At 45.7% G+C, this 15,752-nt stretch overlaps 1 protein-coding gene across 1 annotated transcript in view; it reads left to right on the top strand.

Annotated features, from left to right (window-relative positions):
* The window catches only part of Gycalpha99B (guanylate cyclase 1 soluble subunit alpha 2), a 135,865-nt gene that overhangs the window by 93,149 nt on the left and 26,964 nt on the right, over nt 1-15,752 (top strand). Inside the window, exons 3-6 of the mRNA XM_075878658.1 lie at nt 3,024-3,172; nt 5,361-6,052; nt 8,332-8,653; nt 12,029-12,195. Coding sequence (XP_075734773.1) covers nt 3,024-3,172; nt 5,361-6,052; nt 8,332-8,653; nt 12,029-12,195 — 1,330 coding nt within the window. The remainder of the gene's footprint in view (nt 1-3,023; nt 3,173-5,360; nt 6,053-8,331; nt 8,654-12,028; nt 12,196-15,752) is intronic.

Genomic DNA, 15,752 nt, shown 5'->3' with positions numbered 1-15,752 from the left:
CGAGTTCGCTGTATCATTATTCTCTGCACATTCTGGAGGATGGAAAAGCACGTGTTTTTCACGTTAGCGTCGACTTTGCGATGTTTGGTAGCGCATCTGTAGCGGAAAATGTGCGCGAAGAAATAGGGTGGTTAGCCTGCTGAGAGCGTTCTGTATACTGAGTATATACAAGAAAGAATAAAGAAAGAAAGAAAGAAAGAAAGAAAGAAAGAAAGAAAGAATGGAAGAAAGAAAGAAAGAAAGAAGGAAAGAAAGAAGGCAAGAAAGAAAGAAAGAAAGAAAGAAAGAAAGAAAGAAAGAAAGAAAGAAAGAAAGAAAGACACGTGCTCCCTTAAACTTGAAATGCTGTTAACGCAAGGCATCTAACAATTCGTGCTTTGACGCTCAAGTATACGTCATAACTGCATATGATTAATTCATGTAGGAATAATATTTACAAGGAGAGATTTAAAGTATATGCGTGCGGCTTAATCTTTGATGAGAAGGCAGGATAGTTACTTTCCGTGCCGCGGCTGCATTTCCGATGGAGGCGGAAATGTTGTAGGCCCGTGTGCTCAGAATTGGTTGCACGTTAAATAACCACAGGTGGTTTGAAATTCGCGGAGCCCTCCACTACGGCGTCTGTCATAATCATATGGTGTTTTCGGGACGTTCAACCTCACATATCAATTAGGTAGTTATAATAAAGAATTCGTGAAATAAATAAATAGGTAATTAATTAAATACTGAATATGTTGCTTTCTCTTTGGAATGAGCGAGCGCTTCTTAAAAAGACAACAACAACAAAGAACAAACGAGTAAAACAACAGCAATGAGAAGAAAACACGACAACGACGGCGACATTGACATTATTGCACGTCTCGTGTTTCCCTTATGAAAAGGAAAAAAAACTAGATAAAAAGAAACGGAGCTGCCTCGTACGTCAGCCAACTAACTTCTCGGGTGAATGCATTCCGGCGGAAGATTCGCTGTCTCTGTCCACATAACCGCATTTGTCGTCACATGCCAACAAAAATTAATAAAGAATAGAGTGCCAAGTAAGCTTCATTTGAGAAATGGCTGCTTCGCGCGTTCTCTTTTGGCAGCTGCCGGCAGGAAATCGAGTTTTGCATCCGGTTTAAGTCAGAGCACGCGTGAAACTGATTTGATTGCGCATATGGAGGCACGCGATAGAAAAAAGCTTCGTTATATTAAGGGGGCGAAATAACTCGCGCGCCGACCGCTCCATCCTTTTTTTCCTCTCTTTGTGACGTATATTGTTGTTTATACAATATAAATGGCACGACCGCAGAACTGAAAGCCTTTCGCACAAATCACAGCGTTCAAACTTTTCGGCAGCTGTCGCAAAAAAAAAAAAATACGGAAGCCTAGCTGGCATTGTTCTCGCAAGCTCCAACAACCTACGCGTCTTGTTAACGTTGCTTCGAAACTACCACGAAAGTAAACAATCGGAAGTTTTAAATCTTCCGGCCAGATTTTATTTTTCTATCTTTCGTAAGTTCAGAAAAAAAAAACAGACGAGAAAGTGCCGCCGCCTTTGAGGGCGAATGATACTGCTGTTCATAGTTCTTTAACAGATCGAATATAAGCTCGAATTAGGACCGTAGGTTGGGGAATGCAAGATAGAGCTTTGAGATCAGTGCATGAAGTACAATGAAAACACCAAGTGTAGTAAAAAAAGCACGAAAAGTGTTGCCAACTTTTTATTTCGCTAGTCTCACTTAGAGTAAGGTAAAAGAGTTACCAAGATTTAACTAAGTTAGGTGTAGCCTCGCTAGAACTTCAAGAGCATTATCAGTAGCACGAATGATTGGGAACATAATAATATTAAAAGTAGAAAAAAAGTCTATGTCACCACAAGGATTAAGCAGTGAATGCGATAGCGGCAAATTGTTATGTTATATGAAGTGAGGCTGGCAGCTGACTCTTTTGGATACGATATCACGAAACTCAACAAAATGCTGGCGTTTGAGAGTGCGGCCGCTCCAAAGTCACTTTTCGTACAGTCTCTTCACGTTTTGAGTGCAACCCGTAGAGTTGTAGACGAGCTGCCCGCTGATGGCTGGCGAGATAATGCGCATGCCAGTGATGGTGACCGCACCCGTAAAATCACAGTTGCTGTTCAAGTCCCACCACTCACTTCTCTTTAAGTTCGTTATAGACGGGTGGAGTGTTTCCTCACTGCTTGAGCACGCGATGGCCGGTCTGCCAGGCGGGGGGATCTTATTACATGTGCATACCACGTGAGGCAGGTAAGCCGATTAGTCTGATCTCTGCTTGATATGCCCTGGCGGATTTTATCAATTAGGACTTTACACGGGACTTCACGGCGACGGCAAAAACCTGTTGAGACTATCTACGTAATTGCTATCGCAATATTATCTGGGGTTTACCGCCCCATAACCATAATATGAATATGGAGGACTCCATAGTAGCGGGCTCTGGTATCTTCGGTCATTTGATCATCTTTAACGTGCACTGAGATTGCACTGCACATGAGCAGGATGATTTGAAAGAGCAGGATACTATAGGCTAACAGTTGGTAATGTATACCGAAGAAATCAGCGTTCATATAGAGTGACGTTGGAAGTTGGGAGTTGACAACGAATTTAGTGATAGACTGTATGCATATGACTGTAGCTTTTTAACAACATATTCGAAAGATCAGCGATAATATCGCTCTTTCCAACGTGCAGAATGCTCGGTGGCCATAGCGAGATACGATACCTCCACTTGTGATGCAGCGGCAACATCTCTTAACCTATTTTTGTGCGGACGACCTGTAACGCCCTCTTTTGACCGATTTCGTTGAGGGTGAGTGTGATGTCAATCGATGACATGCGACGACAGGCCAGGCCCCCGAAGTGATCCACACTTATAACGCGAATAACTAGGCACCGTTAAATATACACGGTGAGCTGGATTATCGATGGTTAGTGAAGGAAGTCGTAAACAGCAATAGCTCGCGTCCTTCATTGAGGAAACCTACGACGATTGCACGTGACCAACTTGTCTGCATGCAGGCGGGCAATGGACGACGGGCTCAACGCCCACGAGGCGTCGCTACTGCACGATGAGCTGCGAGACGACGACAGTGTGACTGCGGTCGAAGATGGTGACACCCAGATTCACTTCCTGCTCCGACTGGCGCAAGAGGTGGCCACAATTACAGGTGATAATCCCGGCAAGCTCTTTCACTTGCTCAAGGAAACTCGGCCGTAAGGCTTGTTTTCCATTGCTTAGTGAGCGTAATCCCGGACCCTGTCGGCCATTACTAATCCACTAACTTTATAATCCAATCTTTAGCTGCCCTCTTGCACACCTAAAAGTACGAAGAAAGACTAGATTACAGACCTCTCGATTTTCCGGAATAACGCCTCCTCCATGATTGAAACACATTTAGCCCCTCAGGTACGACATGAGTTAGTGTACTTAAGGCAATAAAACTTGAAAAAGCTTTTGAAAGTATAGAGATAATCTTGTAGGAAAAAAAAACTATGACTCCTATCTTCAACGTACGCTCATTTACGGCCAGGCTTCATAGTTCCAAAACTTCGTTAGATTTAAGTATAGCCTCCTTACAAGTCACGCGCTGTGGCATATGAAGAGAGGCGAGTGTTGAGGCTTACATTACATGTACAGAATGGTGCTCATTACTGAGCCGAGCATTTTCCAATGCACAAAATCACAAATTAAATGCGACGGCATGCACAGCAGTTTTGTCGAGCTACTTGTTGATGCTGGTAGTGTACTTGTTAAACTTCCTCTGTGCTGTATCATCTTGTGTGCTATCGTGACTTATAAGCTAGTTGCGTGTTAACACGTCACATTTCGTGCTTCAAATCACAAAGGGGGTTTGTAAAGGACTTCGTGCCTCACTTTTTAGTATCGTTTTAGAAGTTAAATCAATCCCGTATATTTCCCGTTTACATAGGTTGAACTCAATCGAAAGATGGATCACACCAACCTCGGAGTGCTAGAGCCTGCTTCAATGCAATCAGTACGCGAAAAAGCAAAGCTTCAATTTAACGTAAATTATTGTCAACCGATTGTCCTCTTCGTGTCTTTCTGACTGCTTTACTTCAGCCTGGAAAGAGAGACTAGATGCACAGTCGTCAGCAAACCTAACGTGCACGCTCCGCCACGTGTTCAGAAACAGTTTCATTGACGCTAGCGCCGCATAGCTATGGGTTCTGTTGCTGTTACCTATACGTGTCTACCAAGCACCTTGATGTCTACATACTATCCTAGCACGCCAAGGTACAATCTGAGCAACAGCGCCCAGCGCTTCGTGACTGGCATCAGTCAAACTAGTCCAGGTCGGAGCGTTCGTACTGGGCTTGCTGACGACTGTACACTGTCATCCACCGCTGTGTAGAGCCAACGGCGTCGAATACTCCCTAAGAGGCGACACATTGTGGTGATTGCTGAGTACGTGATATTGTATACTGGAGTATGCGCCGCCTAACAAACGACCATGCCTGCGTACATAGCTTCTTTTATTTTGCCAAATGTACACCTCATCTGAGACACTGTCTAGCTGCGTGTGAAAAAAAGCGCGTCCGTTGATAACACATTCCATTTGTCTCGTCAGCACGGGTGACAAGAAGTATACATATGTTTGCAAATGTTTCAGAAGATACTAACAGCGAACACAACGTGTTAGTTCACTTTGTTGATGATAAAAATTTACAAATGACAAATGCCCTCACTGTATTCCAGGCTCTTCGAATGACGGTGTAAAATAAATGACGGGTCAAACACTCAGTAGGCGTGCACCATTTTTAGCAGGCTTACGTTGCCAGCCCGTTCGAGTCAGTCTTCGGCGTCGCGGTGAAGCGAGACTGCAAGCGACGCTACGTATAGTGCACGTCTGGTGATTCTTATTGTCGGCTATCATGAAAAACTCTTTTTCGTATTTGTTAAGCTACGCATGCACACAACACCGGTATCAGCAGCTACCGTAAGGCGTTTCCTCGCAGAGCAGAGCAGGCCGCTCGCACTCTGCAAAAGTGGACGGCACTTTCAGCGCATTTGACAAAATGGCCACTTCGTTTTTGATGTGAGAACATTTTTTTTTCGAACACGCGGACGCGTCCGTTCAAAGACAAGACAAGGAAACGGAGTAGTGTCATTTCGTTTCAAGAATGACACCACGCGATGAAGTTTTCCGCTGTTGACGCATAACCAGTCTGCCTCATGCTGGAACTTAATGGGGGGAGAGGGTAGCGCTGTGATGAATCTTCACCTCCGATGATGGGTGACCCCTCTGCAGGTTACCAAACTACAGACACGAAAAACCTTGCGCGACGTGTTTCACGATCAATTCCTCTATAGCTGACTGACATGCTTGGTCTTAGGGCTGGCCCTAGACGCCGTCCTTGAGAGCGCCGGCGAGGCGCACGCTTCGTCCACCCTGGACTGGCACGGCAACGCGTTGCGCTTCCTGGGCGGCTCGTTGGCCGACTTCCTCGTCAACCTCGAGTCGCTACACGTGGTCCTCGAGCATGCACACCTGCCGCTGCGGGGAGGCCGCCTCAGCGGAGTGCGCGAGGAGCACGGCCGACTCGTGCTCCAGTGTGCGTCCAGAGGCGAGCCGCTGCTCAGGCTGCTGGCGGGTACGCTGCGCCGGCTCGCCTTGCAGCTCTTCAATCTCAGCGTGCGCGTCAGCGTCGCCGGCTCCAAGGCGCCGCTGGCTACGCTCGTCCTCCAGCCGGAAGGGAGCCCAGGGCTGACGCTTTCTGCGCCGGCCGGAGGCGTGGCGGCAGCGCCCGTGTCCAGCGCAAACCCGGAGGACCTGGCCGTGTCGGTGGCGACCTTCTGTCGTGCGTTCCCTTTCCACTTCATGTGCGATCGGCAGCTGAAGCTGACGCAGCTCGGCATGGGGCTGGCGCGTATCTTCGGCGGCCGCAGCCGAGCCAGCACGCTGCCAGCACTGTTCACGTTCGTCCAGCCCCAGGTAGAGATGCGCTTCGATCACGTGGTGGCCAACATCAACCTGCCGTTCCTGCTGCAGGTGCGCGATGATGCCATCAAACACGAAAGATACAAGGTGAGCGAGTGGATTCACCCTTTGTTACCCAGGCAGCCTAAACCACGGTTACGCTAACCGCGGTTACGTTAACCGTGGTTCGCTGATTTTACACGGCACACGAAACTGCGGTTATGGCGCTAAGCGTGGCTTTAAGAAACCGAGCTTTTCAAACTCGGTTCGGCAAATAACCGAGAATATGGCGTCGCTCACCACCGATGTGTGCATGCCGGCGAGCGCGCGTGAAAAATGGACGAGCTGGACGGCACGAACCACGCAAGCCTGATAATGATCTGGGAGAACGATTTGAGGGGTATGCGGAGCATGTCGCGCAATGCAAACGTGTACGCGGCAATTACAGCCGAGTTGAACGCCGACCTTCCGCCTGACGCGCCAAAGCAAGTCCGGAAGAAGATAGACAATCTGAACAACAAGTACAAGAAAGTACATAAATATACTAGGGGTCACATATGACATTTTTGCCTGCTGGTTGCTGCTGAATTTAATCGGAGCATATATACGCAAGAAAGTGGCTCTGTTGATTGTTTTACGCCAGATGGCGTTAGCCACCTTAACCGAGGATGCTTTCGCGCTGTGTAACATCGGCGAACCGTGGTTGACGCTAACCGCGGTTCAACGTGGTCAACCGTGGTTGGTCGAAACCACGCTTGCTTTTTCTGTGTAACGTGGGTATTGTTGACGGTAACCCAATGTGACTTGGTCGAATTCACGAAAATTTCCAGTTCGGATGCTTCTCATTACTGGGGATATACCTTCGCTAGTTACAAAAACACGTTAGGGTTGACTAGAGTTTACTGCTTGCGGCAAACTCTGGGAAGAGTTCTTCTTAAGAGTATTGGCCCCGAGGTTTTATTCAAAGCTTTTAGTTCGGAAATTTTATTATCTAATAGCCAGCTACCTTCACCGATTTGTGTGACATGAGAGGACGGCATTTTCACTGATCAGAAAACTTTGAGCCTAACAAAATGTCAATGAATACAAGCTCTGGCGTTCATGAAACTGCTTCAGCGGCGCATAAAATTGTCTTAGATTTTTTCAGCATCAAAAGCGCCTGTTTAAGGTCTTTAGTGCCCCATGGGTCCCTCTGTGTTGATGTATTTCAATACTTAGTTACAGCATGCCACCACTGGAAACGCTGGAAGGAAGTGGTAGCACTAAGGTTGCCGTTTATGTAATATAGTGGTTTCACGCTGCTGTATACAAGTCTTGTTGAAGATTTTGTTTTCGAAAAACGTAGACTAGCTTATCAATCAACGCTAATATAAAATTAGTGTAAATGTATTCAACCAATCCCGCTGATTGAAAGTTGATAGCACTCAATTACTATTTTTTCTTCTTTTGCGGTGATTGTCGTTAGTAATATTATGAAAATGGAAATGGGAGATAAACCATTGCTATTTAAGCCTTGCTTTATATCCACTAAATCAATGCATGTGCGCATCGTCAGACGCAACACAGAGTTATGTACCTCTGGCAGTCGACTAGAGCGTCCTCATCTGTCATCCATATTGTCGTGCTGATAGCATGATAGAATGCGCATGAAGCTCGCTTGACTTGATATGTTTCGCAACATGTCGCTGCATGTTTATGCATCTTCTTGTGACTTAACACATTGACAGGGCAATGCACTAATTGAACATGGGCATCACGGGTATTCCCCGTTTGTTGCTTTTATGGCACTTGTTTGTGCTTGTGATTTTAATGTACATACACCATCTGTTAGCCAATTATACTGTGTGTATATTTTAAGCGCTGTGTTAAGGCTTGTGCAAAATGTACCAGTTTTTTATCCAAATTCTTCGAAGTGAGGGAGTGAGGGAGTGAGTGAGTGTGTGAGTGACCTTCCCAATGTTCTTTATTCAACAAGTTATGTGGCTTTGCTCGAAGGCGATGCAGCAGGGGGTCGGAGTGTTGAGCAACACTCATCTTCATTTACACAGCAGACATGCTGACACGAAGAGTAACACTATTCACTTATGAAACAGATGAACTATGAATAAGTGTGGACATTTGATCTGGTGTGGTATTCTGATGTTAAAACAACGATCAGTACGTGGGGAGATACAATAAGGTTTTGTCTCTGCGATGCAAGTTTTTTTGATGAAATATTTTCGATAAAGCAATTTCAGTTCTGAATATCTCTGTCGAAACGTCATAATTCCTCATCACTATTCACTGTGTTGATGCCGGGATAGTACAAAACTTGCTGCTTTGTTCTAGGTTTTTCAGTCATATTCTTGACCACACGGCATCTCTGTCTGACCGCCTCTCGTTTTCAGGGCATGGAAATCAAAGGCCAGATGGTCCACTGTCCGGAGTCCCGCGCACTGCTGTTCCTGGGCTCACCCGTGGTGGACGGTGGCCTGTCGGCCATGCTGCGCCGCGGCCTCTACATTTCGGACGTGCCGGTGCACGACGCCACGCGCGACATCCTGCTCGTGGAGGAGCAGAGCCGCGCCCAGGACGGCCTCAAGCGGCGAATGGACAAGATACGCGCCTCCATCCAGGAGGCGAACCTGGCAGTCGAGGAAGAGCGACAAAAGAACGTCGACCTTCTACACCTCATATTTCCACCAAGGGTGGCGCGCAAACTGTGGCTGGGTGAGTTCAGATTTACGTGACATCAGACATAGGGCATAGTCTTTCTGAAATAAATCACGGTTGCAACGGATGCCCGTCTGGTCGCGATGGATCAATGAATAAAAAACGAGGACGCTGATCACACTTTAAAAAAAAAACAATGCAATGACTTTTCGGTATCAAGAACGGCAGCCTTGTTAACAATGGTGTTTTAACAAGCAATCGAACAAATGCTTTCGAGTTTATTCTGTGCCGCAAGTAAAGAGACATTGTTGTGCAGTGGGATATCACTGGTGGTGAAAAAGACTATCGAATATTCGGGGGAAGGTGCAAAATGGGAGTGAGCAAGTAAGCGGGTCTCTATTCCAAGACAGCAGGGATACTGGCTACGCGCTGGTCCAGTAGGCCTTTTTGGACCTGCAGCCTTGTACGGGTGAAAAGTATGTTTCAACTGTTTATCTTAAGTAAATGCGTAACATAAGCGAGTTTCTCTCTAACCGTCTTGCTGCACATTTAGCCGTCACGTGTGAGAGTGACGACCGTGCAACACACTATGTACAAGAGCAGCCATGCTGTGTGGGATTTATGTTGTGGGCCCTTTTCAAGTGCGGATAGGTGTACGTTTGAATTCCTCTGTATGTGCGAGCTTATGCTACGGTCGTTTTCATGAGAGGACTTTTTTTTTTCCTCGAACAGTTATTTATGGCAGCTGCATCTCACAACCAACGTGCTCTCCGTACGACCTTAGCAAATTCTATAGTGACACCTATTTTGAGTTATGTGATGTGCACAGTCATGCAACTTGTAAAGATCAAAGAAGAAACACAAAAAACATGTTTCCTTTTTGCATGTTCGGTTTCAGAAACATTTCCCATTCCACGACTTGTCATCACTTTAAGCCTGAGAATTACCCAGAATTTCTCCTGTTTTTCTTTCTTTCTTTGCTTTCATGTCACAAGTGTCACAAATTGCACATCCAGCCAGTTCAGTCAGAGAAAGAATGGCTGTTATAAATGCAGCAAATTTTCTCATGCGACTGCGATGAAGTACATTGTCATCACATAGAAACCAGGTTAGAGCTACAAAACTAAACTGCTTTACAAAACATGTCAGGGATTTTCGAGAACGGATGCTTATGGGACTTTAGCCTCGTTTCTCTGCTAAGTGCGAGGCTATGAAGAAAGGTACTGCAGTGCTTCTTGAAGTTCACTAGCCTACTATAGGAACGCCTGCAGCAGACTGTAAGATGGACTCTTAAGCATGTATATATTACAGAGGAAGCTGAGATGGACAGAATTCTAACGTTTTTCAATGTTCTCATCTACCACTTCAAGCTTATCCTTTCACGTCACAGGGTAGCCATGCGTGCTTAGCTCCTCTCAACATCCTTGCCTTTTTTGTATAGCTCCCCCAAGCGTGAGTGTAAATTTGTCTGTCTCTATTTTCTTCCGTCTCCTTTTCAACCCCTTCGTCACTTCTCCCGATGAAAGGTGGTAAACAGGAATTGCGCCCGGTTAATCTCCCTGCCCACTTGCTTTCTCTCTCCTCTCTTTTCTTTTTATGCAACTCAGCCATCACTTATTGAAGTCTGTCGTCACTATCTTTCTCTTTTTTTTCAGTATTGACATCCTTACATGTAGCTTCAGAGAATAGGGCTAATGTTAAAAAACAACAAAAAAAAACACGTAACGCCGCAACACGACTGTTACATTCACGTTTTATTGGTGCAACCTTGTGAAACTCTAATGAAAGGTTGTGGCATCACGCTAAGTCGGCCAGCTCCAAGTAATTATAGTAGTCGAAGTGCTATAAATCTCAACCTTTTCGCAGCATGCAAGCTGCAGCAGCGCGGAAAGGACTAGGTTGCGTGAGTCTTTATTTGAGGGCGGACGGCAGCTGCATCCCATGGCGCGCTAAGTGTTTTCTCGCGACAACGATGGCAGCCTCTCTAATGACCGTCATAACGCAATTCTTGACCCATATAGTCACCTATAACGATGTAAAAAAACGCAGACTTAGAAGAAAGAGAAACGAAGCGAATGCCTTAAGCGACCACTGGTAAACTACGAAAAGCAAACGCGACAAGATCAGGAGAAACTATAACGTGCTCAACGAGTGAGTATTTTCACAAGCCGCAAGCAACATCTGTCCGTGAAAACGGAGCTTGCAAGAGCTTGCCCACCATTTTTTCTTCTGACCGCATCAATTCCATGCATGCCTGCGACAATATTCGCGTTACTTCCGTCTCGAATACCTTTAACAACCGCGTCACAATATGTCTAACGCAATTTTTTTTCTTGTACGTAAACCAAGCAGCAGAGTTACAAAATCGGCGCATTTCCTTTTTGTATACGGCTAAACCCGCTTACATGTTCATACTTAGAGGGGAAAAAAAAAGATCTTGGGCCCTTTGTCGGTTGAGGCTTTTCAATATATTGCCGCTCACGCGCTGGTACAGTTCATGGGAGAATCGGGAATATTAGAATTATGCTGATTCACCGAGGCGATTATCGTTAGCCCTGTTGGTTATTGAGGGAAATTTTTGGTCATATGTTTCGCTCGTTTCGCAGAAATTCCTACGTCGGCGTCGTTGGTTGTGAGCCAGAGATCATCATCTTCTCCGTGACCCGAAAATTGAGAAAGATGCAAATAAAATAAAAATTGAAACTTTCCGGCTCCCAGTGAGGATTGAACCCGCGTTGTTTGCGGGGCAAGCAGGTTTTCTTCCACACAGCTGCGCCTCTGTTTGTAAATACTGTGAAAATAACAACCCCTGCCTAGAAATGCAGAGAAATCGAAGTTCGTGCTTTACAAACACACACGTTTTGTACACACCATTCGCGATGAAAATGCGTAATATTGCTGTATTATCGCGTGGCACAAGAAACTGGGTGTAAAAACATGTGAAAGAGAGAGAGAGAAATTAGTAAAGTAAAAGCAGGAAGTTAAACCAAGCTTGGATAGGCTGGATACGCTAAACATGAGGTGCGGAAAAGGGGGAATAATAGGAAGGAAAGAGATAGAAATAAGAGGAGAGTGAGAAAGGAACATCCTTCGGCCACTATCTTAGTCGGTCAGAACATGTGCTTGTCATAACAACTACGTAATTCAAAGCCGGCCATTAATTACAAAGGGAACACACATTACTGCGTGTATTCTTTAATGACCACGTAGTGGGTGCATAGAGAGTTCGGAAACATTTCACGCGCATGATTGCTAGTGGTTTAAAGCATGCTACCCACAGCACAGAATGCAATTGTATTTGAAAGCTTCGCTGTCACAAGCCACTTTCATTTTTCGGCCCCGACCTCTCCTTAAACACATTTATTTTTAAAAAAAAATTATTCCCACGAAACACAGTTACGCGTGGCATCACACTCTTCTGTTCCTGCGCAGGAGAATCGGTGGAGGCGCAGCAGCATGACCAAGTGACGCTGCTCTTCTCGGACATCGTGGGTTTCACGGCCATCTGCGCGACGGCCACCCCCATGATGGTCATCAACATGCTCAACGCCCTGTACACGCAGTTCGACCAGTTCTGCGGAGAGCTCGACGTCTACAAGGTACGATTTCATTGACACGCACTCGCATGTTCGTCGAGCGCGTTTTTCGGGCTGCTTTTGTTACTGGCTTCAATGTGTCTTTCGAGGTGAAAGATACGTCGAAGTAACTGCGACGATGCACTGTCTTCTTGCTTCGTTATATATGTCACTCAATCTGTCGCATTCGTTCTTCTGTTTTAAACCAAATACTCGTATCCACTCACCCAATGATTAAGTCCAGTTGCAACTGCTGCTTTTTCATGGGTGTGCGCGCCATCGTGTTCAAGTCGTTATGGTGTTTTACTGTCAGCCCGAAGGTCGTGGGACCGAATCCCGATGGCGGCGATCCCATTTCGGTAAAAGCCGAATTCTTAAGGCTCGCTTGCTTAGATTTGGGCACACGTTTATAAACACAAGATGGCCGATACTTTCTGGGGTGCTCCACGGCATTTCTCACAAGTATATTGCGGTTTCGGAACGTAAAACCCGAACCAATAATATAATATTTATGTGTGTGTAAACTGAATGCGAGCAGATGTCATCTGTGATTAGGTGGCTTTAGTTCTCGCTCAGACTTGCTGAGCCGAGTGAAGTGCGTTTCACTGCTATAACTCGTCACGCGTCATCCTAGAACAAACTTTGACATCCCGTACGACCGTTTATACCAACGCCACTCGTGTGCTTCAAATCTATGAACCCTAGGCACACAAGCACCGCGTGCAGAACCAAAACAGCTCGGCCGGGCTGTACCGAGCCTTGTTCCGCAGACCCTGGCCACCGGGCTTAACTAAGCGCTTATGCTTGATTTTACGCCAGTCTGCATTTGCGGCATCGAGTACGACACGACATGCACGGCTTTTACGAAAGCACAAACAAAAGCGCTCCAGAACGCGATGGCATCCTCCCCGTTTTAAGCTGCTCCGCCTGAACTGTCGCCAAAAAGTTGAAATTCTGCGGTAAAAAGCTATAACGCCTTCTTTCAGTCGTTTGTTCGGTGAAGATACGATCAGTCGAATCATATATTTTGCGCACTTCTACCGCAGATAGCAAATAGAACTTAGATGATTTAGCTCTCATTATATAACAGAGGCATTTCAACGTAAACATTTTTATTTGTTTATATTTATAATACCTTTCTCACTTAAATAAGACAACCACCTCTTAAATGGCAGCTTAGGAGAACTAAAGTGAAATGCACAAAAAATCAATCTAGTTCTTTTTTTTTCTCATGGCATTCAATGTTTTGGGCCTTGTTCCAAATAGAAGCACTACATGGTGTACTTGAAGGTAAAGAAAGAAGCACACCAAGAGTGCACGTTCTCACGTCCTCTAGTCTAAACAAGAAGAAGGGCGAGAAAAATAGAAATAAATGAGAAAAAAAGTACAAATTTAATCCTCTCACCGACAGATGCGTAAGCACTCCTCGCCCTTACCTATGTAATAAGCTCTCGACTTCCCATAATACGACTCTACCAAAAAATATGGGCACGGCCGAAGACGCGACCGCTTTCTCGCAAGCGTATACGGCCGCTGCGTGCCCTGAATCCCAAAGCGCGCTTAGAGCTCGTGCGTGCGTGCATACGCTGAGCATCGGACGCTAGCGGGAGGCGTCGTTTAGCACGGGCTGTGCTATATCAGCCACTCCTGCACCCCCTATACTTGTTATATAAGCTAAAGACCACCCTCGGGCCTCCCGTCGTAGAAGCTAACAAACATTGCCAGAAGAATGAGAAACGAAAATACGAACAATGATTCGAGGGTAAAAGATGATAAACCAGGGAAAACGAAGGAAAATGTGAGTAGCTTTGTGGCAGCAAACGTTCTGACAAGGCTGCGGAAACGCGTCACGTGCACCGGGGAGGGAAATCTTTCCGGAATTCAATCTGTATTTAGATGTGCCTGTCTTTTTACATTCTTGTATTTGGAATCGTAGGAGTATTTAGGAAAATCTACAACATGAAAGAAGGTCAGCATAATGGTTATGTTATCCTTTGCACGCTCAACCCACTGAGTGAGAAAGAGGAGGGAGGCAGAGAAAAGGGGGGGGGGGATCGAGGGAATCATTTCGATTGGCCTAATTCTGTTCGTTTATGGCACCTCGTTTCGTCGGGTGCCATGCTGTCGCCTTCTTCTTACGAGCTAATGCTTGGAATACGCGAAGATGGTGATGCGGGAAAAAGCACGTACCCCACCGTATACTTCACGCATTCTTTCAAGTTATATATACGCAGCGCGCATCACACAGATATGGGTAAACACTGCGAGGTGGTGAAGGCGGTGGCATCGTCCCCAGTGGCTGCATGTCCACGCCAGCTGTCTCTCGACATTTGTGATTCTCAAGCAGCCTTCACACTGTGTGGCCCCGGCAGACGCAGTTTGTGGGCGCCGGCTACGCTTTGTGTGTTGGAGAGGCAGTTCTGTCTCGAATGAAATCTTCGAACGGAAGCGCTCTTTTGATTGAAGCACGACGAAGGACTTGGCGGGTGCTTCGGGCATACCCGAGAACTCCCTGAAAACTAAACCCATAAGAGGAGCGCAATGTTATTGTCTTTTTCAAGAAAGCGTTTGAGTGCACGTCACGCTAAAACAAATAATATAGGTGACACCGCTCACTTGTTTGTACAGTAGGCTTATACTTAATAAAGCATCTGGTCGGCTTGATACGATGGGCGTGGGTTGTTAATGAAAAATTCACTGACATTCGAAGATGTCATTTAGAAGATTCGAAGATGTCATTTCATGTATGCCCTTTAAAATGCTTTGAACATGCGGGAAAACTTAAAGTGAAAGCAAAGAAAAAAAACGCTGGCGTAGTTAGGATTAAACGCACGTTAATAACTGCCTGGGTTTTCTAGTTCTGTCTAGAACTGTGGTGTCTATCCCAGACAAGTAGTTTCCTTAATATGCAAAACCTCGAGAAACTAAAAACTTCTTTAAATAGTTTGAATAAACATTCGAAACTTCAGCTCTCCCCTTGATTGTCCCCGTCTACTTCTTCCTATTGATGCGCTGAGTTAACATACTTCTATGCTCCTTCGATTAGCAACAGAGAGAAAAAACGCTGCTATAAATAGAAAACAAAGATGGCTCGATTTCTTGCCTTTACGTAAACGATGACTTCAGTCCCATAATCGTGCGCGAAGGTTCTCATGATTTGTTCATTGTTTCGAAGAAAAATTGCGTAATAAGACATCCACGAGATAATCACGTCTGTGTGCCCTCTATTGAATTACTTTGGTTGTTTGGTTTTTCTTTACCTGAGCGGCAAACGTACAGCACTCGCGGGGTAATAAAAGCGCGCTGTTTACCATCCAAACAAATGCGAAGTTAAATAAAAAAAAAACATCACACGGCTCTTGCCTAATGAGGGATAAGGAAGTAAAGACAAATGAAACCTCAGTATTGCAATTCACGTGTCGAAGAATGAAAAGGCACAGGAAGAAAGATGAGCAGCGATGGGAGTTTCAGGAAGGAACAAACGATGGAACCCTCCTCGTTTGAGAGGCGGCGTTATGATATCGGCGGTTCGCCAGAAGCATTCCCAATAACCGCGTCGAAGTGTCGGCGCTGGCGAGTTG

This window comes from Rhipicephalus microplus, chromosome 2 (genome assembly GCF_043290135.1).
Source record: "Rhipicephalus microplus isolate Deutch F79 chromosome 2, USDA_Rmic, whole genome shotgun sequence".
Lineage (NCBI taxonomy): Eukaryota > Metazoa > Arthropoda > Arachnida > Ixodida > Ixodidae > Rhipicephalus > Rhipicephalus microplus.
This window is presented reverse-complemented; position numbering and strand designations above follow the sequence as displayed.